Source organism: Leucopleurus acutus, assembly GCF_964270905.1.
Source record: "Leucopleurus acutus genome assembly, chromosome: 9".
NCBI classification, from domain to species: domain Eukaryota; kingdom Metazoa; phylum Chordata; class Mammalia; order Artiodactyla; family Delphinidae; genus Leucopleurus; species Leucopleurus acutus.
In genome coordinates, this window is record NC_139144.1 from 19,230,817 (window position 1) to 19,256,059 (window position 25,243).

Consider the following 25,243-nt stretch of genomic DNA (forward strand, 5'->3'; position numbering starts at 1 on the left):
AATACCATGAACCACATATAAGGAGCTGCCCAAGCTACTTTCCTGAAGAAAGGGTGTGGGCACTGCAAGTCCTGCTCAGAGCGTTGGAGCTAATGTTTTACTTTTATGCTGAAATATACATTAAAACATTACTTCCATAGTTAAGTTGGGATTTAAATACTGCTTTTGAGATTAACTTTTTCATTTTGTACTAAAAATCATGGCCTTAAGTTAACTGGAATTCTTTTTTTTTTTTATACTGTATTTTGACTTTTTTTTTTGCCATCTAATTATTCCCTTTATTTATTTTATTTTTTACATCTTTATTGGAGTATAATTGCTTTACAATGGTGTGTTAGTTTCGGCTTTATAACAAAGTGAATAAGTTAAACATATACATATGTTCCCATATCTCTTCCCTCTTGCATCTCCCTCCCTCCCACCCTCCCTATCCCACCCCTCTAGGTGGTCACAAAGCACCAAGCTCATCTCCCTGTGCCATGCGGCTGCTTCCCACTAGCTATCTACCTTACGTTTGGTAGTGTATATATGTCCATGCCACTCTCTCGCTTTGTCACAGCTTACCCTTCCCCCTCCCCATATCCTCAAGTCCATTCTCTAGTAGGTCTGTGTCTTTATTCCTGTGTTACCCCTAGGTTCTTCATGATATTTTTTTTCTTAAATTCTGTATATATGTGTTAGCATACGGTATTTGTCTTTCTCTTTCTGACTTACTTCACTCTGTAGGACAGACTCTAGGTCCATCCACCTCATTACAAATAGCTCAATTTCGTTTCTTTTTATGGCTGAGTAATATTCCATTGTATGTATGTGCCATATCTTCTTTATCCATTCATCCGATGATGGACACTTAGGTTGTTTCCACGTCCTACCTATTGTAAATAGAGCTGCAATGAACATTTTGGTACATGACTCTTTTTGAATTATGGTTTTCTCAGGATATATGCCCAGTAGTAGGATTGCTGGGTCATATGGTACTTCTATTTGTAGTTTTTTAAGGAACCTCCATACTGTTCTCCATAGTGGCTGTACCAATTCACATTCCCACCAGCAGTGCAAGAGTGTTCCCTTTTCTCCACACCCTCTCCAGCATTTATTGTTTCTAGATTTTTTGATGATGGCCATTCTGACTGGTATGAGATGATATCTCATTGTAGTTTTGATTTGCATTTCTCTAATGATTAATGATGTTGAGGATTCTTTCATGTGTTTGTTGGCAGTCTGTATATCTTCTTTGGAGAAATGTCTATTTAGGTCTTCTGCCCATTTTTGGATTGGGTTGTTTTGTTTTTTTTGTTATTGAGCTGCATGAGCTGCTTATAAATTTTGGAGATTAATCCTTTGTCAGTTGCTTCATTTGCAAATATTTTCTCCCATTCTGAGGGTTGTCTTTTGGTCTTGTTTATGGTTTCCTTTGCTGTGCAAAAACTTTTACATTTCATTAGGTCCCATTTGTTTATTTTTGTTTTTATTTCCATTTCTCTAGGAGGTGGGTCAAAAAGGATCTTGCTGTGATTTATGTCGTAGAGTGTTCTGCCTATGCTTTCCTCTAAGAGTTAGATAGTTGCTGGCCTTACATTTAGGTCTTTAATCCATTTTGAGCTTATTTTTGTGTATGGTGTTAGGGAGTGATCTAATCTCATAATTTTACATGTACCTGTCCAGTTTTCCCAACACCACTTATTGAAGAGGCTGTCCTTTCTCCACTGTACATTCCTGCCTCCTTTATCAAAGATAAGGTGACCATATGTGCGTGGGTTTATCTCTGGGTTTTCTATCCTGTTCCATTGATCTGTATTTCTGTTTTTGTGCCAATACCATACTGTCTTGATTACTGTAGCTTTGTAGTATAGTCTGAAGTCAGGGAGCCTGATTCCTCCAGCTCCGTTTTTCATTCTCAAGATTGCTTTGGCTCTTTGGGGTCTTTTGTGTTTCCATACAAATTGTGAAATTTTTTGTTCTAGTTATGTGAAAAATATCATTGGTAGTTTGATAGGGATTGCATTGAATCTGTAGGTTGCTTTGGGTAGTAGAGTCATTTTCACATTGTTGATTCTTCCAATCCTAGAACATGGTATATCTCTCTATTTGTATCATCTTTAATTTCTTTCATCAGTGTCTTATAATTTTCTGCATACAGGTCTTTTGTCTCCTTAGGTAGGTTTATTCCTAGGTATTTTATTCTTTTTGTTGCAGTGGTAAATGGGAGTGTTTTCTTGACTTCACTTTCAGATTTTTCATCATTAGTGTATAGGAATGCCAGAGATTTCTGTGCATTAAGTTTGTATTCTGCTACTTTACCAAATTCATTGATTAGCTCTAGTAGTTTTCTAGTAGCATCTTTAGGATTCTCTATATATAGTATTATGTCATCTGCAAACAGTGACAGCTTTACTTTTTCTTTTCGGATTTGGATTCCCTTTATTTCCTTTTCTTCTCTGATTGCTGTGGCTAAAACTTCCAAAACTATGTTGTATAAGAGTGGTGTGAGTGGACAACCTTGTCTTGTTCCTGATCTTAGTGGAAATGCTTTCAGTTTTTCACCATTGAGGACGATGTTGGCTGTGGGTTTGTCATATATGGCCTTTATTATGTTGAGAAAAGTTCCCTCTGTGCCTACTTTCTGCAGGGTTTTTATCATAAATGGGTGCTGAATTTTGTTGAAAGCTTTCTCTGCATCTATTGAGATGATCATTTGGTTTTTCTCCTTCAGTTTGTTAATATGGTATATCATGTTGATTGATTTGCCTATATTGAAGAATCCTTGCATTCCTGGAATAAACCCCACTCGATCATGGTGTATGATCCTTTTAATGTGCTGTTGGATTCTGTTTGCTAGTATTTTGTTGAGGATTTTTGCATCTATGTTCATCAGTGATATTGGCCTGTAGTTTTCTTTCTTTGTGACATCCTTGTTTGGTTTTGGTATCAAGGTGATGGTGGCCTCGTAGAATGAGTTTGGGAGTGTTCCTCCCTCTGCTATATTTTGGAAGAGTTTGAAAAGGATAGGTGTTAGCCCTTCTCTAAATGTTTGATAGAATTCGCCTCTGAAGCCATCTGGTCCTGGGCTTTTGTTTGTTGGAAGATTTTTAATTACAGTTTCAATTTCAGTGCTTGCGATTGGTCTGTTCATATTTTCTATTTCTTCCTGATTCAGACTTGGCAGGTTGTGCATTTCTAAGAATTTGTCCATTTCTTCCAGGTTGTCCATTTTATTGGCATAGAGTTGCTTGTAGTAATCTCTCATGATCTTTTGTATTTCTGCAGTGTCAGTTGTTACTTCTTTTTCATTTCTAATTCTATTGATTTGAGTCTTCTCCCTTTTTTTCTTGATGAGTCTGGCTAATGGTTTATCAATTTTGTTTATCTTCTCAAAGAACCAGCTTTTAGTTTTATTGATCTTTGCTATCGTTTCCTGCATTTATTTCTGATCTGATTTTTATGATTTCTTTCCTTCTGCTAACTTTGGGGTTTTTTTGTTCTTCTTTCTCTAATTGCTTTAGGTGCAAGTTTAGGTTGTTTATTCGAGATGTTTCCTGTTTCTTAAGGTAGGATTGTATTGCTCTAAACTTCCCTCTTAGAACTGCTTTTGCTGCATCCCATAGGTTTTGGGTTGTCATGTCTCCATTGTCATTTGTTTCTAGGTATTTTTTAATTTCCTCTTTGATTTCTTCAGTGATCACTTCGTTATTAAGTAGTGTATTGTCTAGCCTCCATGTGTTTGTATTTTTTACAGATCTTTTCCTGTAATTGATATCTAGTCTCATAGCGTTGTGGTCGGAAAAGATACTTGATACAATTTCAGTATTCTTAAATTTACCAAGGCTTGGTTTGTGACCCAAGATATGATCTATCCTGGAGAATGTTCCATGAGCACTTGAGAAAAATGTGTATTCTGTTGTTTTTGGATGGAATGTCCTATAAATATCAATTAAGTCCATCTTGTTTAATGTATCATTTAAAGCGTGTGTTTCCTTATTTATTTTCATTTTGTATGATCTGTTCATTGGTGAAAGTGGGGTGTTAAAGTCCCCTACTATGAATGTGTTTCTGTCGATTTCCCCTTTTATGGCTGTTAGTATTTGCTTTATGTATTGAGGTGCTCCTTTGTTGGGTGCATAAATATTTACAATTGTTATATCTTCTTGGATCGATCCCTTGATCATTATGTAGTGTCCTTCTTTGTCTCTTCTAATAGTCTTTAGTTAAAAATCTATTTTGTCTGATATGAGAATTGCCACTCCAGCTTTCTTTTGATTTCCATTTGCATGGAATATCTTTTTCCATCCCTTTACTTTCAGTCTGTATGTGTCCCTAGGTCTGAAGTGGGTCTCTTGTAGACAGCATATATATGGGTCTTGTTTTTGTATCCATTCAGCCAATCTGTGTCTTTTGGTGGGAGCATTTAGTCCATTTACATTTAAAGTAATTATCAATATGTATGTTCCTATTCCCATTTTCTTAATTGTTTTGGGTCCGTTATTGTAGGTGTTTTCCTTCTCTTGTGTTTCTTGCCTAGAGAAGTTCCTTTAGCATTTGTTGTAAAGCTGGTTTGGTGGTGCTGAACACTCTCAGCTTTTGCTTGTCTGTAAAGGTTTTAATTTCTCCATCAAATCTGAATGAGATCCTTGCTGGGTAGAGTAATCTTGGTTGCAGGTTTTTCTCCTTCATCACTTTAAATATGTCCTGCCTCTCCCTTCTGGCTTTCGGAGTTTCTGCTGAAAGATCAGCTGTTAACCTTATGGGGATTCCCTTGTGTGTTATTTGTTGTTGTTCCCTTGCTGCTTTTAATATGTTTTCTTTGTATTTAATTTTTGACAGTTTGATTAATATGTGTCTTGGCGTATTTCTCCTTGGATTTATCCTGTGCTTCCTGGACTTGATTAACTATTTCCTTTCTCATATTAGGGATCTTTTCAACTATAATCTCTTCAATTATTTTCTCAGTCCCTTTCTTTTTCTCTTCTTCTTCTGGAACCCCTATAATTCAAATGTTGGTGCGTTTAATGTTGTCCCAGAGGTCTCTGAGACTGTCCTCAGTTCTTTTCATTCTTTTTTCTTTATTCTGCTCTGCAGTAGTTATTTGCACTATTTTATCTTCCAGGTCACTTATCCATTCTTCTGCCTCAGTTATTCTGCTATTGATCCCATCTAGAGTATTTTTAATTTCATTTATTGTGTTGTTCATCGTTGCTTGTTTCATCTTTAGTTCTTCTAGGTCCTTGTTAAATGTTTCTTGCATTTTGTCTATTTCCAGGATTTTGGATCATCTTTACTATCATTATTCTGAATTCTTTTTCAGGTAGACTGCCTATTTCCTCTTCATTTGTTAGGTCTGGTGGGTTTTTATCTTGCTCCTTCATCTGCGGTGTGTTTTTCTGTCTTCTCATTTTGCTTGTCTTACTGTGTTTGGGGTCTCCTTTTTGCTGACTGCAAGTTCGTAGTTCCCGTTGTTTTTGGTGTCTGTCCCCAGTGGCTTAAGTTGGTTCAGTGGGTTGTGTAGGCTTCCTGGTGGAGGGGGCTAGTGCCTGTGTTCTGGTGGATGAGGCTGGATCTTGTCTTTCTGGTGGGCAGGTCCACGTCTGGTGGTGTGTTTTGGGGTGTCTGTGGACTTACTATGATTTTAGGCAGCCTCTCTGCTAATGTGTGGGTTTGTGTTCCTGTCTTGCTAGTTGTTTGGCATAGGATGTCCAGCACTGTAGCTTGCTGGTCGTTGAGTGAAGCTGGTTGCTGGTATTGAGATGGAGATCTCTGGGAGATTTTCACTGTTTGATATTATGTGGAGCTGGGAGGTCTCTTGTGTACCAGTGTCCTGAAGTTGGCTCTCCCACCTCAGAGGCACAGCACTGACTCCTGGCTGTAGCATCAAGAGCCTTTCATCCACACGGCTCAGAATTAAAAGGGAGAAAACGTTGAAAGAAAGAAAGAAGAAAGGAAGGAAGGAATTAAGGAAAGAAGCAAGCAGGGAGGGAGGGAGGAAGGAAGGAAGGAGGGAAAGAAGGAAAGAAAGAAGATAAAATAAAATAAGATAAGTAAAATAAAGTTATTAAAATAAAAAATAATTAAGAAAAAAAATTTTTTTTAAACAAAAAAAAGAAAACGGACAGGTAGAACCCTAGGACAAATGGTGGAAGCAAAGCTATACAGACAAAATCTCACACAGAAGCATACATACATACACACTCACTACAAGGAAAAGGGGAAAATCATAAATCTTGCTCTCAAAGTCCACCTCCTCAATTTGGGATAGTTCGTTGTCTATTCATGTATTTCACAGATGCAGGGTACATTAAGTTGATTGTGGAACTTTTTTTTTTTTTTTTTTGCGGTACACGGGCCTCTCACTGTGGTGGCCTCTCCCATTGCGGAGCACAGGCTCTGGATGCGCAGGCTCAGCGGCCACGGCTCACGGGCCTAACTGCTCCGCGGCATGGGAGATCTTCCCGGACTGGGGCATGAACCCATGTCCCCTGCATCGGCAGGTGGACTCTCAACCACTGCGCCACCAGGGAAGCACGTTTGTGGAGCTTTAATCCGCTGCTTCTGAGGCAGCTGGGAGAGATTTCCCTTTCTCTTCTTTGTTCTCACAGCTCCAGGGGCTCAGCTTTGGATTTGGCCCCACCTCTGCATGTAGGTCGCTGGAGGGCCTTTGTTCTTCGCTCAGATAGGACGGGTTAAAGGAGCAGCTGCTTAGGGTACTCTGGCTCACTCAGGACGGGCGGAGGGAGGGGTACGGAGTGCGGGGCGAGCCTGCGATGGCAGAGGCCGGCGTGACGTTGCACCAGCCTGAGGCGCACCGTGTGTTCTCCCGGGGAAGTTGTCCCTGGATCCCGGGACCCTGGCAGTGGTGGGCTGCACAGGCTCCCCGGAAGATGGGTGTGGATAGTGACCTGTGCTTGCACACAGGCTTCTTGGTGGCGGCAGCAGCAGCCTTAGCGTCTCATGCCCGTCTCCAGGGTCTGCGCTTTTAGCCCCGGCTTGAGCCCGTTTCTGGAGCTCCTTTAAGCAGCGCTCTTAATCCCCTCTCCTCGCGCACCAGGATACAAAGAGGGAAGAAAAAGTTTCTTGCCTCTTTGGCACGTCCAGACTTTTCCCCAGACACCCTCCCCGCTAGCCGTGGTGCACTAGTCCCCTGCAGGCTGTGTTCACGCCACCAACCCCAGTCCTCTCCCGGCGCTCCGACTGAAGCCCGAGCCTCAGCTCCCAGCCCCGCCCGCCCCGGCGGGTGAGCAGACAAGCACCGATCCTCTGTGCAGGAATCTCTCAGCTTTGCACTTCGCACCCCTGTTGCTGTGCTCTCCTCCGCGGCTCCGAAGCTTTCCCCGTCTGCCACCCACAGTCTCTGCCCGCGAAGGGGCTTTCTAGTGTGTGGAAACCTTTCCTCCTTAACAGCTCCCTCCCACTGGTGCAGGTACCGTCCCTATCCTTTGGTCTTTGTTTATTCTTTTTTCTTTTGCCCTACCCAGGTACGTGGGGACTTTCTTGCTTTTTGGGATGTCTGAGGTCTTATGCCAGCGTTTAGTAGGTGTTCTGTAGGAGTTGTTCAACGTGTAGATGTATTTCTGGTGTATCTGTGGGGAGGAAGGTGATCTCTGTGTCTTACTCTTCCACCATCTTCCGCTCGTCCCCCCCAGTATTTTGACTTTTATTTATTTTTATTATTATTATTTTTTAAATTAATTTATTTTTGGCTGTGTTGGGTCTTCGTTTCTGTGCAGGGGCTTTCTCAAGTTGCGGCAAGCAGGGGCCACTCTTCATCGCGGTGCGCGGGCCTCTCACTGTCGCGGCCTCTCGTTGCAGAGCACAAGCTCCAGACGCGCAGGCTCAGTAGTTGTGGCTCATGGGCCCAGTTGCTCCGCAGCATGTGGAATCTTCCCGGACCAGGGCTCGAACCCGTGTCCCCTTCATTGGCAGGCAGATTCTCAACCACTGCGTCACCAGGGAAGCCCCTGTCATTGTTTTTCTTACGAAAGAATACACTAATATGTAAGGATGGTATTAACTAAGAAAAGTGATTATGCTGCTTATATCTTCTTTACAGACTTCTCTCTAATAAAATGAAATTTTATAAACATTTTGGTCTTTTGGACATACATGGAAATAAACTTTTAGTTTAGTAAACGTTAAAATATTTTTGTATATGAAGACATAGGACTGTTACAGAACTGTTCAGGAGTATTAGTATTCATGTGCTTAACACGATGTTTTGATTATAGAGTATTGCTTAATTTTAAGCAATAAATTAAAATTTAATTTGTTAAATTAAACATTTAATTTAAGTTCACTTATTTGCGTTCAACTCCATATCTTAAACATGTCAGAATCATGCACTTCTTTTTTTCGCCTTTGTTTACTACAATCTTTTGACAGTAAGTTTTAAGAATCTTATTTATTTTTACCACCTAGCTAGGTATGTATTCAGGATAAAATTTTTTTTTCATGTGTATTTGGGACTTTAAAATGTATGGAAAATTTCAAGTATTCTAATTCAATAATTATGTTTAGAAGTTACATATCTCATCACGTTTATGCGTGAGTAAACTGAGGTTCTAAGAGTTACTTGCTGAAGTTCATATAGCCATTATGCAGCAGTGTTAAGATAAAACAATTTCTTTCTCTAAATTTAGTATTCTGTGCTTTAGATTCGTAAAAAAGTAGAAGATACAGTTTCTGTTTTTCAGAAACTTGCTTGTAGGTAGAAAAATTAAAATCAAATCTAGGTTGATGAAGCACAGATGAAAGCACTGGACTAGGAGTTATGAGACCTGACTTCACTCTTCATCCCTCTAGCTGCATGGTCATGAACAAACTTTAGTTATCTTTTTTTCTGGCTTTGAGATATAATTGACATATTACATGTACATTTAAGATGTATAATGTGATAATTTGGTACATGTATATACTGTGAAATGATTACCACAGTGAGGTTAGTAACACATATTTCACTTTACATAATTACCATTTTTTTTGTTGCGGTCATGGTGGTTTAGTATCTTTTTACAGTGAAAGTTTGGACTGGATCTGTGAATTCTCTTCCAGCTCTAAAATGCTGCGATTCTATGAAACTGTGATAGTTTCTTTTTTGAATGCTTTTATTTTTTATGGTTATGTAAGCATGAGAGGTCAGGATTGTTTGTGTTTAAGATAAACACTTTTTATATTTATTATTGTTGTTAAATATTATTAATTTTAGCCCTAATTTTCTATACTCTTATTGTAAAAAATATTACACTACTGTATAGGGGCAACTAGGTTGAATAACTTTGGTCAAATTATTATAAAGGAAGGGAGAGAAAAGAAAAAGAAAAATGTCGAGGTACAGTTTAATATCTTTATTTCCAGTATTTAATTTTTTCCTGAATTGACTCATATGCAGTCTTACCTTTAGGAAGGAAGTTCATCTTAGAAATTTGTTGCCATTCAAACTGCTTTGAAGTCTAAGGGCTCTTTGGCAGTTTATTTATGTTTTAACCATTTTTATTCTGTTCACTTTGACTAGACATTTCCATTTTAAACTTTGGGGAAACTTTAATGTTTCTGTTTAATCTTTTTATTCTTTGAGATCTTCATTTAAATGCATGTTGTATAAGAAAGCAAGAAAGAAATAGCTATGAAGTTGTTTTTGCCTTGAACGTAAAATCCCTATGATTGTACCCTCAATTAGAAGAAAGTACTTCTACATTTAATTTCTTTTGCTTTTTATCCCCATTTCACTCTCTTTGCAGAAAGCCTTTTCTTTCTTTGAGCAGAAGCTTCTGACTTCATCTATATACATGAATACAGGAGTTGAATTTAATTATCACCCCAAGAATCATCTCTATCTTAGCTCTTTTTAGTAACATTGTTTGCTTATGAACTGCCTCAGAGTTTTTCGGAAAGAAATTTTTAAGAGCTTATTATCCCTTACATAGAATATTTAAATTTTTTTAACTTCAACATTATATAAGAAAATGAGTTTTTAAACTTTCAAATCTTATAAGTTTTTAACATTTCTAATCATGTTTTCAAAAATATAACAGCTTTATTGAGGTATAATTCACATATGTACATATAAGTTTTTTTATCTTTCATTTTTTGCATTTTTTATCATTTCACTTTTTAATTTTTTAAGTCACACACGTATTAACTTTTCAATTTGAAGTGTTTTTTTTGAATTTTATTTTATTTATTGTACAGCAACAGGTCCTTATTAGTTATCCATTTTATACACATCGGTGTATACATGTGAATCCCAATCTTCCAATACATCACACCACCACCCCACCCCCTGCCACTTTTCCCCCTTGGTGTCCATACGTTTGTTCTCTACATCTGTGTCTCAACTTATGCCCTGCAAACCAGTTCATCTGTACCATTTTCTAGGTTCCACATATATGCGTTAATATATGATATTTGTTTTGTTTTTATCTTTCTGACTTACTTCACTCTATGACAGTGTCTAGATCCATCCACGTCTCAACAAATGACCGAATTTCGTTCCTTTTTATGGCTGAGTAATATCCCATTGTATATATGTACCACGTCTTCTTTATCCATTCATCTGTTGATGGGCATTTAGGTTGCTTCCATGACCTGGCTATTGTAAATAGCGCTGGAGTGAACATTGGGGTGCATGTGTCTTTTTGAATTATGGTTTTCTCTGGGTATATGCCCAGTAGTGGGATTGCTGGGTCGTATGGTAGTTCTGTTTTTAGTTTTTTTTTGCGGTACGTGGGCCTCTCACTGTTGTGGCCTCTCCCGTTGCGGAGCACAGGCTCCGGACGCGTAAGCTCAGTGGCCATGGCTCACGGGCCCAGCCGCTCCGCGGCATGTGGGATCTTCCCGGACCGGGGCACGAACCCGTGTCCCCTGCATCGGCAGGCGAACTCTCAACCACTGTGCCACCAGAGAAGGCCTGTTTTTAGTTTTTTAAGGAACCTCCATACTGTTCTCCATAGTGGCTGTGTCAATTTACATTCCCACCAACAGTGCAAGAGGGTTCCCTTTTTTCCACACCCTCTCCAACATTTGTTGTTTGTAGATTTTCTGGTGATGCCGATTCTGACTGGTGTGAGGTGATACCTCATTGTAGTTTTGATTTGCATTTCTCTGATAATTAGTGATGTTGAGCAGCTTTTCATGTGCTTCTTGGCCATCTGTATGTCTTCGTTGGAGAAATGTCTATTTAACTCTTCTGCCCATTTTTGGATTGGGTTGTTTTTTTTTTAATATTGAGCTGCATGAGATGTTTATATGTTTTGGAGATTAATCCTTTGTTGATTCATTAGCAAATATTTTCTCCCATTCTGAGGGTTGTCCTTTCGTCTTGTTTATGGTTTCCTTTGCTGGGCAAAAGCTTTTAAGTGTCATTAGGTCCCATTTGTTTATTTTTGTTTTTATTTCCATTACTCTAGGAGGTGGATCAGAAAAGATCTTGCTGTGATTTATGTCAAAGAGTGTTCTTCCTATGTTTTCCTCTAAAAGTTTTATAGTGTCTGGCCTTACATTTAGGTCTTTAATCCGTTTTGAGTTTATTTTTGTGTATGGTGTTAGGGAATGTTCTAATTTCATTCTTTTATATGTAGCTGTCCAGTTTTCCCAGCACCACTTATTGAAGGGACTGTCTTTTCTCCATTGTATATCCTTGCCTCCTTTGTCATAGACTAGTTGACCATAGGTGCGTGGGTTTATCTCTGGGCTTTCTATCTTGTTCCATTGATCTATATTTCTGTTTTTGTGCCAGTACCATATTGTCTTGATTACTGTAGCTTTGTAGTGTAGTCTGAAGTCAGGGAGTCTGATTCCTCCAGCTCTACTTTTTTCCCTCAAGACTGCTTTGGCTATTCGGGGTCTTTTGTGTCTCCATACAAATTTTAAGGTTTTTTTTGCTCTAGTCCTGTAAAAAATGCCATTGATAGGTTGATAGGGATTGCATTGAATCTGTAGATTGCTTTGGATAGTATAGTGATTTTCACAATATTGATTCTTCCAATCCAAGAACATGGTATATCTCTCCATCTGTTGGTATCATCTTTAACTTATTTCATCAGTGTCTTATAGTTTTCTGCACACAGGTCTCTTGTCTCCCTCTGTAGGTTTATTCCTAGGTATTTTATTCTTTTTGTTGCAGTGGTAAATGGGAGTGTTTCCTTAATTTCTCTTTCAGACTTTTCAGCATTAGTGTATAGGGATGCACGAGATTTCTGTGCATTAATTTTGTATCCTGCAACTTTACCAGATTCATTGATTAGCTCCAGTAGTTTTCTGGTGGCATCTTTAGGATTCTCCATGTATAGTATCATGTCATCTGCAAACAGTGACAGTTTTACTTCTTCTTTTCGGATTTGGATTCCTTTTATTTCTTTTTCTTCTCTGATTGCCATGGCTCGGACTTCCAAAACTGTGTTGAATACTAGTGGTGAGAGTGGACATCCTTGTCTTGTTCCTGATCTTAGAAGAAATGCTTTCAGTTTTTCACCATTGAGAATGATGTTTGCTATGGGTTTGTTGTATATGGCCTTTATTATGTTGAGCTGGGTTCCCTCTATGCCCACTTTCTGGAGAGTTTTTATTATAAATGAGTGTTGAATTTTGTCAAAAGCTTTTTCTGCATCTATTGAGATGATCATATGGTTTTTCTTCTTCAGTTTGTTAGCATGGTGTATCACATTGATTGATTTGCCTATATTGAAGAATCCTTGCATCCCTGGGATAAATCCACTTGATCATGGTGTATGATTCTTTTAATGTGTTGTTGGATTCTGTTTGCTAATATTTTGTTGAGGATTTTTGCATCTGTATTCATCAGTGATATTGGTGTGTAATTTTCTTTTTTTGTAGTATCTTTGTCTGGTTTTGGTATGAGGGTGATGGTGGCCTCATAGAATGAGTTTGGGAGTGTTCCTTCCTCTGCAATTTTTTGGAAGAGTTTGAGAAGGATGGGTGTTAGCTCGTCGCTAAATGTTTGATAGAATTCACCTGTGAAGCCATCTGGTCCTGGACTTTTGTTTGTTGGAAGATTTTTAATCACAGTTTCATTTTCATTACTAGTGATTGGTCTGTTCATATTTTCTATTTCTTCCTGGTTCAGTCTTGGAAGGTTATATCTTCCTAAGAGTTTGTCCATTTCTTCCAGGTTATCCATTTTATTGGCATAGAGTTGCTTGTAGTAGTCTCTTAGGATGCTTTGTATTTTTGTGGTGTCTGTTGTAACTTCTCCTTTTTCATTTCTAATTTTATTGATTTGAGTCCTATCCCTCTTTTTCTTGATGAGTCTGGCTAATGGTTTATCAATTTTGTTTATCTTCTCAAAGAACCAGGTTTTAGTTTTATTGATCTTTGCTATTGTTTTCTTTGTTTCTATTTCATTTATTCCTGCTCTGATCTTTATGATTTCTTTCCTTCAGCTCGCTTTGGGTTCTGTTTGTTCTTCTTTCTCTAGTTCCTTTAGGTGTAAGGTTAGATTGTTTATTTGAGATTTTTGTTGTTCCTTGAGGTTGGCTTGTATAGCTGTAAACTTCCCTCTTAGAACTGCTTTTGCTGCATCCCATATGTTTTGGATCATTGTGTTTTCATTGTCATTTATCTCTAGGTTTTTTTTGATTTTCTCTTTGATTTCTTCCGTGACCTCTTGGTTATTTAGTAACGTATTGTTTAGCCTCATGTGTTTGTGTTTTTTACATTTTTTCCCCTGTAATTGATTTCTAATCTCATAGCATTGTGGTTAGAAAAGATGCTTGATATGATTTCAGTTTTCTTAAATTTACTGAGGCTTGATTTGTGACCCATGATGTGATCTATCCTAGAGAATGTTCCATGCACACTTGAGCAGAAAGTGTAATCTGCTGTTTTGTTTGGAATGTCCTATAAATATCAATTAAATCTATTTGTTCTATTGTGTCATTTAAAGCTTGTGTTTCCTTATTAATTTTCTGTCTGCATGGTCTGTCCATTGGTGTAAGTGAGGTGTTAAGGTCCCCTACTATTATTGTGTTACTGTCAATTTCCTCTTTTATAGCTGTTAGCAGTTGCCTTATGTATTGAGGTACTCGTATGTTGGGTGCATATATATTTATAATTGTTATATCTTCTTCTTGGATTGATCCATTGGTCATTATGTAGTGTCCTTCCTTGTCTCTTGTGACATTCTTTATTTTAAAGTCTGTTTTATCTCATAGAGTACTGCTATTCCAGCTTTCTTTTGATTTCCATTTGCAAGGAATATCTTTTACCCTCCCCTCACTTTCAGTCTGTACGTGTCCCTAGGTCTGAAGTGGGTCTCTTGTAGACAGCATATATATGGGTCTTGTTTTTGTATCCATTCAACAAGCCTGTGTCTTTTGGTTGGAGCATTTAATCCATTCACGTTTAAGGTAATTATCGATATGTATATTCCTATTACCATTTTCTTAATTGTTTGGGGTTTGTTTTTGTAGATCCTTTTCTTCTCTTGTGTTTCCCACTTAGAAAAGTTCCTTTAGCATTTTTTGTAGAGCTGGTTTGGTGGTGCTGAATTCTCTTAGCTTTTGCTTGTCTGTAAAGGTTTTGATTTCTCCATCATATCTGAATGAGATCCTTGCTGGGTAGAGTAATCTTGGTTGTAGGTTCTTCCCTTTAATCACTTTAAGTATATCATGCCACTCCCTTCTGGCTTGTAGAGTTTCTGCTGAGAAATCAGCTGTTAACCTTATGGGAGTTCCCTTGTATGTTATTTGTCGTTTTTCTCTTGCTGCTTTCAATAATTTTTCTTTGTCTTTAATTTTTGCCAATTTGATTACTATGTGTCTTGGCGTGTTTCTCCTGTATGGGACTCTCTATGTTTCCTGGACTTGGGTGGCTATTTCCTTTCCCATGTTTGGGAAGTTTTTGACTATAAGCTCTTCAAATATTTTCTCGGGTCCTTTCTCTCTCTCTTCTCCTTCTGGGTCCCCTATAATGCGAATGTTGTTGCATTTAATGTTGTCCCAGAGGTCTCTAAGGCTGTCTTCATTTCTTTTCATTCTTTTTTCTTTATTCTGTTCTGCAGCAGTTAATTCCATCATTCTATCTTACAGGTCACTTATCCGTTCTTCTGCCTCAGTTATTCTGCTATTGATTCCTTTTAGTGTATTTTTCATTTCAGTTATTGTATTGTTCATCTCTGTTTGTTTGTTCTTTAATTCTTCTAGGTCTTTGTTAAACATTTTTTGCATCTTCTCGACGTTGCCTCCATTCTTTTCCCGAGGATCATCTTCACTATCATTATTCTGAATTCTTTCTCTGGAAGGTTGCCTATCTCCACTTCATTAGGTGTTTTTCTGAGGTTTTATCTTGTTCCTTCATCTGGTACATAGCGCTCTGCCTTTTTATCTTGTCCATAGCCCTCTGCCTTTTCATCTTGTCTGTCTTTCTTTGAATGTGGTTATTCCACAGGCTGCAGGATTGTAGTTTTTCTTGCTTCTGCTGTCTGCCCTCTTCAATTTGAAGTTTTTAATTTAGTTTTTTAACTGAAACTATATAAGTAAGAAAGTTTGAGAGAATGTTGGAAAGAGGAAGGAAGAAATGGTTCATAAAACCTTTCTCTTTTTTTATGTTTGTGTTTTACATGTATGTGGTTTTCATCGTATACTTTTGTAGGGTCCTTTTTAGTTTTCAGTCGTTATGATATCAAATAAGTTTATCTACATTGTTCTATGGGATGATGATTTAGTTTACTGGCTGTATAATTATCCACCAAACAAGTGAATATATTAGGAAGGAAGGAAGAAGAAAGATAACAACACCAGCATAAGTTGCCATTGTTCCTAAACACTGCAAAAACATATAGAGCAACTAAGATAGCAAAACCAGAGAACCCCTGCTGGTGGAAGTGATGCTGGGCTAGCTTGGGGGCTAGCGTTTAGGGGGCATAGCAGCTTTTGTTTCTGCTCTGGGAAAGCCACTGTCCATGTAAGAAGTCCAGCCATTGTGAGACTGTCATGCTGTGGGGAAGCCCATGCTGGCCGTGAGTAGATGATAGGTAGAGAAGCACTGAGGCAGCCAGACATGGGAGTGAAGCCTCGTGTTAGCTGAGTGCAGCAGAGTGAGTAATCCCAGGGACACCATGTGGAACACTTGAACCCTGCCCAAATTCCTGACTCACAGAATTGTGAGGAAGAACAATTCATTTAAAATCACTACATTTTGGGCTGGTTTCTTATGCAGCAAAAGATAATTGATACAGCAGCCAAACTGATTTTGACATACAGAGACAGCCATCCTCATAGAATCCAGGGACTATTGCTCCTGTGACCCTTTCTTTAGGAATCTGATAGACAATGTACTTGAGACAATCAAAATGAGTAGAGAAACAGCAAAGTAAAAAGTAGTGATGAGCATTAGAACTAGGATTAAATGAGAGAGATAAAGTAGTGTGTAATGGCTGTATGTTTTGACAAAGAAATAAAATTCAACTGTAGAACATTGTGGGCAGAGTATGTGCAGAACAGTTTTTTTAAACTGTCTTCAGCAGTCATATTTGTGTTTTTAGTATTGGTGTTTATTTTTTGGCTGCGTTTTTGGTTTTTGTTGCTGCGCGCGGGCTTCCTCCAGTTGTGGCAAGCAGGGGCTGCTCTTCATTGCGGTGCATGGGCTTCTCATTGTGGTGGCCTCTCTTGTTGTGGAGCATGGGCTCTAGGCGCTTGGGCCTCAGTACTTGTGGCACGCAGGCTCAATAGTTGTGGCTTGCGGCCTCTAAAGTGCAGGCTCAGTAGTTGTGGCGCACGGGCTTAGTTGTTCCGCGTCATGTGGGATCTTCCAAGACCAGGCCTTGAACCCAAGTCCCCGACATTGGCAGGCGGGTTCTTAACCCTCTGCCACCCGGGAAGCCCTGTAGTGTTGGTTTTGCATTCAGGTAATGTTTTGTTTGTATTGTGTAGCAAAGCAAATGAATAATTTTAAATACTCTAATTCTGTTATCTGTTATGTCTCTGGAGCCAGGAGGCTCTGTGTGGAAGAGATAATTTGTAGATGTAAGTTAGCAGATTAGGTAAACACCCTGTGCTCTTGATTTTTAAGTACAATTATCAATATGAACTCATGAGATATTTTAATTTTATCTTATAATGGTATATACATTATATGTATATATTTTTATACATATGTGTATGTATAATGTTAATCTGAGACTGTTTTATGTGTATGTGGAATCAAGCAAATGAATATTTATGTGATATTTTAATTTTGACATTTCCTAACTATGTCTACCAAAAAGTCTCAGAATTGAGCAAGCCTAGTTCCCAGAATGTGGTCTTCAAATGCTGCTGACTTCTAAAAGAAATCAGGGATTCTTTGATCCCAGATCTGGGGCATGAAATATGCAAAATGATCCTGGAATATTTTTATACCATATACGAAGGCAAGTATCAATAACTGTTAACTAGAGTCATGATAAAAGGCTTCAGGAGCCAACTTGGAGAGGCCCTAGGGTGACCAGCTATGTCAGTTTTAGCACTGCAAGTCCCATGTCCCAGGAAACCTCTCAGTCTCAGGCAAATCAGTACAGGTGATCACCCTCAGAAGCTCCAACTGGCCAAAAATGGGACATTGTGAGCATCTATAAGGATAAGAGCTACAATGGATTGGCATCTTATATTATGTTTAAATCTGTGAGTTCATAATGATATCCAAAACAATGAACCAGTTGTTCATCTTTGGTGGCTATTAGGAAAGCAGTCCTCAGTTTTGAAAACTGATAAACCAGTAGAGAGAATCTGGCGTTTATTCTTACTATTCTGTATGAACAGTACCACTGGGTAAACTAATATAGATGAGGTAAAGTTTGTTCTCATAGAGATGTTTTATAAGCTAGCAAATAAAGGCAAAATGACATAACTAGAGTATCACCATTTTGTATTCATTATGCTGTAATAGATTTTGACATTATCAGTGGCTGCTAACAACACAGAGAATCATACATATATTATAAATACACTACTACCTAATGAATAAATTTGCCCAGAATATTAAACCTGTATCTGATGAAGCTGCCTACATCCATCTACTAAGGTATAAAGAATGTAGAAGACAGAGAGACTTGTTAAACTAGGGGAAGGCAATCAACTAAAACCAGTCTGTGGGAAACTGTGTAGGATAGATGATCCCGTATATTCAACAGATTGCAAAGGAAAAAAAAGAGATGCTAAAGGAACCCATTTAGATTTAAAAAGGGCAAAATTAGGACTTTCCTGGTGGTGCAGTGGTTAAGAATCTGCCTGCCAATGCAGGGGACACAGGTTCAATCCCTGGTCTGGGAAGATCCCACATGCCACAGAGCAACTAAGCCTGTGTACCACAACTACTAAGCCTGTGCTGTAGAGCCCACTAGCCACAACTACTGAGCCCGTGTGCCACAGCTACTGAGCCCACATGCCGCCACTACTGAAGCCCATGTGCTGCAGCTACTGAAGCCTGCGCGCGTAGAGCCCACGCTCTGCAGCAAGAGAAGCCACCACAATGAGAAGCCTGTGCACTGCAACGAAGAGTAACCCCTGCTTGCCACAGCTAGAGAAAGCCTGCATGCAGCAATGAAGACCCAAGGAAGGCAAAAAATAAAGTTAAAAAAATAAAATAAAAAGGGCAAAATTACGCTACAGCATTTAGGTATATATAAAGCCATAAATGAAAGTAAGGAAGTGATTACCACAAAATCCAGAATGGTGTTTCTCTTGGTTAGGCTGGTGGAGTAGGGAGAATGGCTGGAGGGTGTTGTGATTGGTAGTGGGTACATGGATGGCTTCTGTAGTGGCAGACCTGGTTTTGTTTCCTGATCTGCATGGTAGTTCCAAGTTCATTCAGCTATAATTTCTTTTTTTTTTACATTTATTTATTTATTTATTTTTGAGCGCGTTGCGTTTTCGTTGCTGCATGTGGGCTTCTCTAGTTGCGGCGAACAGGGCCTACTCTTCATTGTGGTGCGTGGGCTTCTCCTTGCGGTGGCTTCTCTTGTTGTGGAGCACGGGCTCTAGAGCACAGGCTCAGTAGTTGTGGCGCACAGGCTTAGTTGCTCCAAGGCATGTGGGATCTTCCCGGACCAGGGCTCTAACCCGTGTCCTTTGCATTGGCAGGCGGATTCTTAACCACTGTGCCACCAGGGAAGCCCTTGCTATAATTTCTGTATGTAGTTTTCTGTATTTGTAATATCTAAATCTATATTTTTAAAGACTTAATTTTTTAGAGCAGTTTAGATTCACTGCAGAATTGAGACGAAGATATAGATTTCCCATATATTCCTTGCCCCACACATGCATAGCCTCCCCCTTAATCAGCATCTGCCACCAGAGTGGCACATTTGTTACAATGGATGAACTTACATTGACACATCATTATCAAATTCCATAGTTCACTCTTGGTGTACATTCTGTGGGTTTTGAAAAATGTATAATGATATATATCCATCATTATAGTATCATATGGAGTATTTCCAGTGCCCTAAACATACTCTGTACTCTGACTCTTCATCCCCCCAACTCCTGGCAACCGCTGATCTGTTTACTGTCTCCATAGTTGTGTCTTTTCCAGAATGTGATATAGTTGGAATCACATAGTATGTAGCCTTTTCAGATTGCCTCTTTCCCTTAGTAAACTGCATTTAAGATTCCTCTGTGTCTTTTCATGGCTTGATAGATCATTTCTTTTTAGTGCTGAATAATATATTTGATAATAAAAGTCTGAAATGAAAAATAAGGAAGAAAAGGAAATTGATTGGAGTGAAAGCAACTATATTAGGAAATGGTGAGAGTTGCTGCCTTAAAGATTATCTAAGACGTGTTGACTGGGGATTTTTTTTTTTATATGTATAGATTTATTTATTTTGTTTCAGCTGCATTGGGTCTTAGTTGCGGCGAGTGGGGCTTCTCATCGTTGCAGTGCGTGGGCTCTAAGCGTGCGGGCTTCAGTAGTTATGGCATGCAGGCTCAGTAGTTGTGGCGCATGGGCTTAGTTGCTCCACAGCATGTGGGATCTTCCCAGACCAGAGATTGAACCTGTTTCTGCTGCATTGGCAGGCAGATTCTTATCCACTGTGCCACCAGGGAAGCCCGACTGAGGATTTTATTAAATGCTATTCTAAGATGATTTAACATGATCTGTTACTAGAGAGCCCCTGAGGTTTATTAAAAAGGGGGTGGAGTGCTGAAAACTGTTTCTAAGAAGGTAAATCTGGCAAGATGGATTTCAGTAAGAGACTGGAAAGCTAGCCGGGAGACCACAGTGTTAAGGTGAAGGTGATAAAGATTTGAATTAGGGTGATGCTTATAGGAATAGAGGTAGAATAGCCATTGTGTTATGCAACAGAAGAATAATCAGTAAGACTTGGTGACAGATAAAGTATGGTTAAACAGAAAAGCATTAGAAATAAGCTCAAAGCTTTCATGTTTGAGGACATATCCTTTACTGGGTAGGTACTGGGAATTCTGGAAGGACAGTTCTTGGTGATTAGATCTGTTATTTCTCCTCGTGATGTATTTAGAATCCAAGAGGAATGATTGCTTGGGATTCTACATTCCAAATGGTACATCTAAAAATATAATTCTGACAAGCAAGAAACTGATAACAGTGGTTGTTTTTGGTGAGTGCACAGTTGAGACATAAAAATATGAGGATGACTTTTTATCTTGTAATCTTTTGAATCATATGCTTCTATTACCTATTCAGAAAATAAATAAAATTTAATTAAAGATTAAGATGCCTAAATCTTCCAGTTTACAGGGAGAAATTCTTATTTGACATTCTTTTATTTTAAGTACTTCAGTTACTCAGAAAAGCAGTCAGTAAAAAGTAAACATGTTTAATACTTGGCTGCCTTTGATATACATATGTTTGTAAGTGTGTATTTGATTATATGTTTGTGTATGTTGTGTGTGCATGAGTGTGGCTGTGTTTGGCTCTGAGGAGTATGTGTACTTCATTCCGAAAAAATGTTTATAGTTGAAGCCTCAGGGACCCTGTCTTCCTAGGGCTTTTAAATAGCTTTTTTTTTTTTTTTTTGCGGTATGCCGGCCTCTCACTGCTGTGGCCTCCCGTTGCGGAGCACAGGCTCCAGACGCGCAGGCCCAGCAGCCATGGCTCACGGGCCCAGCCGCTCTGCGGCATGTGGGATCTTCCCGGACCGGGGCACGAACCCGTGTCCCCTGCATCGGCAGGCAGACTCTCAACCACTGCGCCACCAGGGAAGCCCGGGCTTTTAATTCTTATTGCTACCAGTTAGGATTTTCCTCCTTACATGGGAGATGTTCTTGCTTCTCATCCAGCTTCAGGGCCATTCAAAGATGGTGGTGATGAAGCAGCATAGACTGTCTCTCTTTTCTTTATTATCACCACTGAAGCTGAAGGTCATTATATATGCATTACTCCATCAGTCTCCCTTTTCATTCTCCCCAGGCAATTGCCCTGGATTGCCTCTGTAATAAAGTGTCTTGAAATACACAAATCTTTATTTCATGTCTTAGTCTTTTGGATAGGTTAAGACCCACTATTGGATCTGGTAACAAAAAAGGGAATAGAGGTGACATATAAATGATAGGGTTTTTTTGGTTTGTTTTAATAACTTTATCTTTTACAATTTGTTATTAATAAAAACATTAGGAAATATCAGTAAGGGCATGCTTATTCTTTAAGATCTAGTGAAACTGGGCCTTTTAAGTCTGTTCCCCTACGGACTTAGGAAAGAGAAACTAGGACTGGAAACAATAGGAAACAGTAGTAGGAAGCTAAGCAGCCGTAGCACAGTGGTTGTCAACCTTGGCCACACACAGGGACTGCATGAGGATATTAAAAGAAATACTGTTTCAGCTGTAATTGGTCAGGGCTCTGTCTTGCTTGGGCATTGGAACGTTTTGAACTTACACACTTGAAATTTTTTTTTTTTCTTTATTTTTTTGGCCTCATCGGGTCTTAGTTGTGGTATACGGGGTCTTTAGTTTCATCGCGCAGGCTTCTCTCTAGTTGTGGTGCTCGGGCTTCTCTCTGTAGTTGTGGTGTGCGGGTTTTCTCTCTATAGTTGTGGCACATGGGCTTAGTTTCCCCATGGCATATGGGATCTTAGTTCCCCGACGAGGGATCCAACTGGCGTCCCCTGCATTGAAAGACGGATTCTTTACCACTAGACCACCAGGGAAGTCCCCCTACATACTTGAATTTAATATGAAGTCAAGGCTGAGAGCCACTGGCCTAGAGAAGAAAACTGGTCTATGACTGAGGAGAAAAGTGCTTAGGTTTCATAGCACCTCAATCCCAAATTCTCTTTGAGATTAATTGGAGCTTATTGTAAAATGCTGCTTTTTAAGACTTGTGATTATTTAGATTTCTGACTGATGGAAAACAAAAAATACATGAGTGAATTTTTAGCATCTGGAAAGAAGAGACAGATTCACATAGTAATAAAACTTCATGGATTGACTTTACTTATTTAACATTGCACAGGTTGCCTGTGATTTGCTTCGGAGAATCATTCGCATCTTGTATCTCAGTAAAAGACTCCAGGGACAACTGCAGGGGGGAAGTAGAGAGATAACAAAAGCTGCTCAGAGTCTCAGTGAACTTGGTAAGTCCTTTTGTTTATTGATTCACTGGTTGAAGGAAATTTGGTTGTTTCAAGTTTTTGGTGATTATAAATTGAGCTACTTTAACATTTGTATACAGGTCTTATGTGAACCTAAGTTTTCATTTCCCTAGGAGAAATGTCCAGGAGAAATGCTGTTTTTTAGGTGACAAGTCTCATGTTGGCATGGTGCCTAGAAGATCTGTTGAATTCATTTCTTCATTCATCATTCTTTTCTTAAACATTTAGAGCAGCCTCTTGACCTTCAAGGGTGTCAGCAGTCACAGCTTTGAGTACTGACAGGTTGCAAGGTCCATGATGAAGCAGTTCATAATTTTTCAGGCAAAATTTTGAATACCTACCAAGTGTTTAAAGAACTACCTAACACCTGCATTTTAATGAGGCTTTGCGGTTTTCTTCTTTTCATTGGGTACCCAGTAATTTTTCTGAAGTTGATGTGTTTAGTGGAATTTGTACCTTTTTAGGTTCAGAAGGTCTTTGATTATATCCATCTTAAATATCAAGAGTCTCCTAATGCTTAGTAACATGCTTTGAAAGTAGTTATGCCAGAAGAATATCAAAGATGTGCATTACATGTTCTTTTTGAATTTTCCTATATTTCAATTACATAGTCATACTGTAATGCTTATTCCCTGTTTTGACTAAGGAAATGTAATATCCTTCACAAAGCATGCTTCAACAACATTTCAATTTATAATGCTCAAATACATTGCTTAGGCACATCATGGGAATATATTGAACTTGTGATTTAGTGTGCTCGGAATATATTATATAAAAAGTTAATTTTAAAGCAGTGAGTAATGCTTCACTGTTTTTTCACAATATGTGCTAAATATAGAAGTGTAAAAATCTTAGTATCAGCTGTTATTTTTTGCTTTATCATATTTAATTTCTGTGCTCCAAAAAATAAACTCTCGAATAATAGAATCATTAAAAACAAACACAAATTATTCCAAGGTTTATTATGTATGCTTGTCATCACTGATACTCTTCCATAGTAAAAAGTTACTAGATTTTGATTATGATTATCATCTCTCCTAGAAATAACAGATGCTGTAATGCAAATGGTGATATCTTCTTTTTTTAAAAAAGGCACATTTTATTATTTATTTTGACATCCTTATTGGAGTATAATTGCTTTACAGTGTTGTGTTAGTTTCTGCTGTATAACAAAGTGAATCAACTATAGGTATACATATATCCCCATATCCCCTCCCTCTTGCGTCTCCCTCCCACCCTCCTTATGCCACCCCTCTAGGTGGTCGCACAGCACCCAGCTGATCTCCCTGTGCCATGCAGATGCTTCCCACTAGCTATCTATTTTACATTTGGTAGTGGATATATATGTCAGTGCTACTCTTTCACTTCGTCCCAGCTTACCCTTCCCCCTCCCCGTGTCCTCACATCCATTCTCTACATCTGCGTCTTTATTCCTGTCCTGCCCCTAGGTTCTTCAGAACTTTTTTTGGTTTTTAGATTCCATATATATGTGTTAGCATATGGTGTTTGTTTTTCTCTTTCTGACTTACTTCACTCTGTATGACAGACTCTAGGTCCATCCACCTCACTACAAATAACTCAGTTTCATTTCTTAAAAAGGCACAATTATTAATCATAATGTTCTGTGTTGGTACAGTGCAGAGTATAAACTCATTATCCTTCCAGTGAGGCTTTGGCTTTACCCAAAGTTTTATAAATGTTAAACGATGACAAGTTGTTGAGAAAGTATAGTAAATTATGGAGTTATCTCAAAATGGATTGTGTTAATTTAAATTTTTAAAGCTTTGCAGATTATGTGCTATTCAGAAATTTCAAAGGCATCATGTCTTTATCATTCACCACTGTGGTTCAGTCTTGGCCAGTCCTGGCATTGATAATAAGGAGAAGCCAAGAGGGAGATAAAGTTTCTATGTTTGGAATTAATGTTTTAATAAAAGTAATAATTTGGTAATCATTATTACAGTTACACATGTACACTAAATGCTGTTTCTATGATTGGAGCATCTCTGAAATTATCAATGTCTATATCTGTATGGTTCTGGCTCTCATTAGAAAGAATAAAATGATGAAGAGTAGCAGGCCCCTGAGATTAACTGAAAACCAATCTCTCAAACTTGAAAGGTCTTGAGGCTTGAAATGTAGTGACCAGATGAAATACATTGTCATCTGAAAGTTAATTATATTCTGAGGGACTTGGAGGGGAATGTCAGTGACTGCTAATGGATACCACTCTTTAGAGTGGTGAAAATGTTCTGCAGTTAAATAGTGGTGATTGTTGCACAACCTTGTCAATATACAAAAAAGCCTCTGAATTGTATGCTTTAAAAGGTTGAATTTTATGCTTTGTGAATTATATATCACTTTAAAGTTATATATCAATTTAAAAAGTATATTCTGGTGCCTAGTGACGATTATGCTGGTACCTTTTCTTTTTTTTAAAATTGAGGTCTAAGCGATATACAGTAAACTGCAACATATTGAAAATGTCCAGTTTGGCAAGTTTTGACATGAAACCATCACCAATATTAAGATACATAACTATCGCCCCCCAAAAGTTTCCTTATGCCCCTTGGTAATCCCTCCTCAGGCATTTATGGATCTGCTATTACTATAGATTGGTTGGCATTTTAATGAACTTTATGTAAATGGAATCATACAGTTTGTGTTTTTGTTTGGCTTCTTTCAGTC

The 25,243-nt window shown here is 38.6% G+C and overlaps 1 protein-coding gene across 3 annotated transcripts in view; it reads left to right on the top strand.

Moving 5' to 3' along the window:
• The window catches only part of COG5 (component of oligomeric golgi complex 5), a 282,510-nt gene that overhangs the window by 22,381 nt on the left and 234,886 nt on the right, over window positions 1-25,243 (top strand). For all 3 annotated transcript variants that reach the window (XM_082846505.1, XM_082846504.1, XM_082846506.1), the window contains exon 6: window positions 22,417-22,537. In XM_082846505.1, coding sequence (XP_082702631.1) covers window positions 22,417-22,537 — 121 coding nt within the window. The remainder of the gene's footprint in view (window positions 1-22,416; window positions 22,538-25,243) is intronic.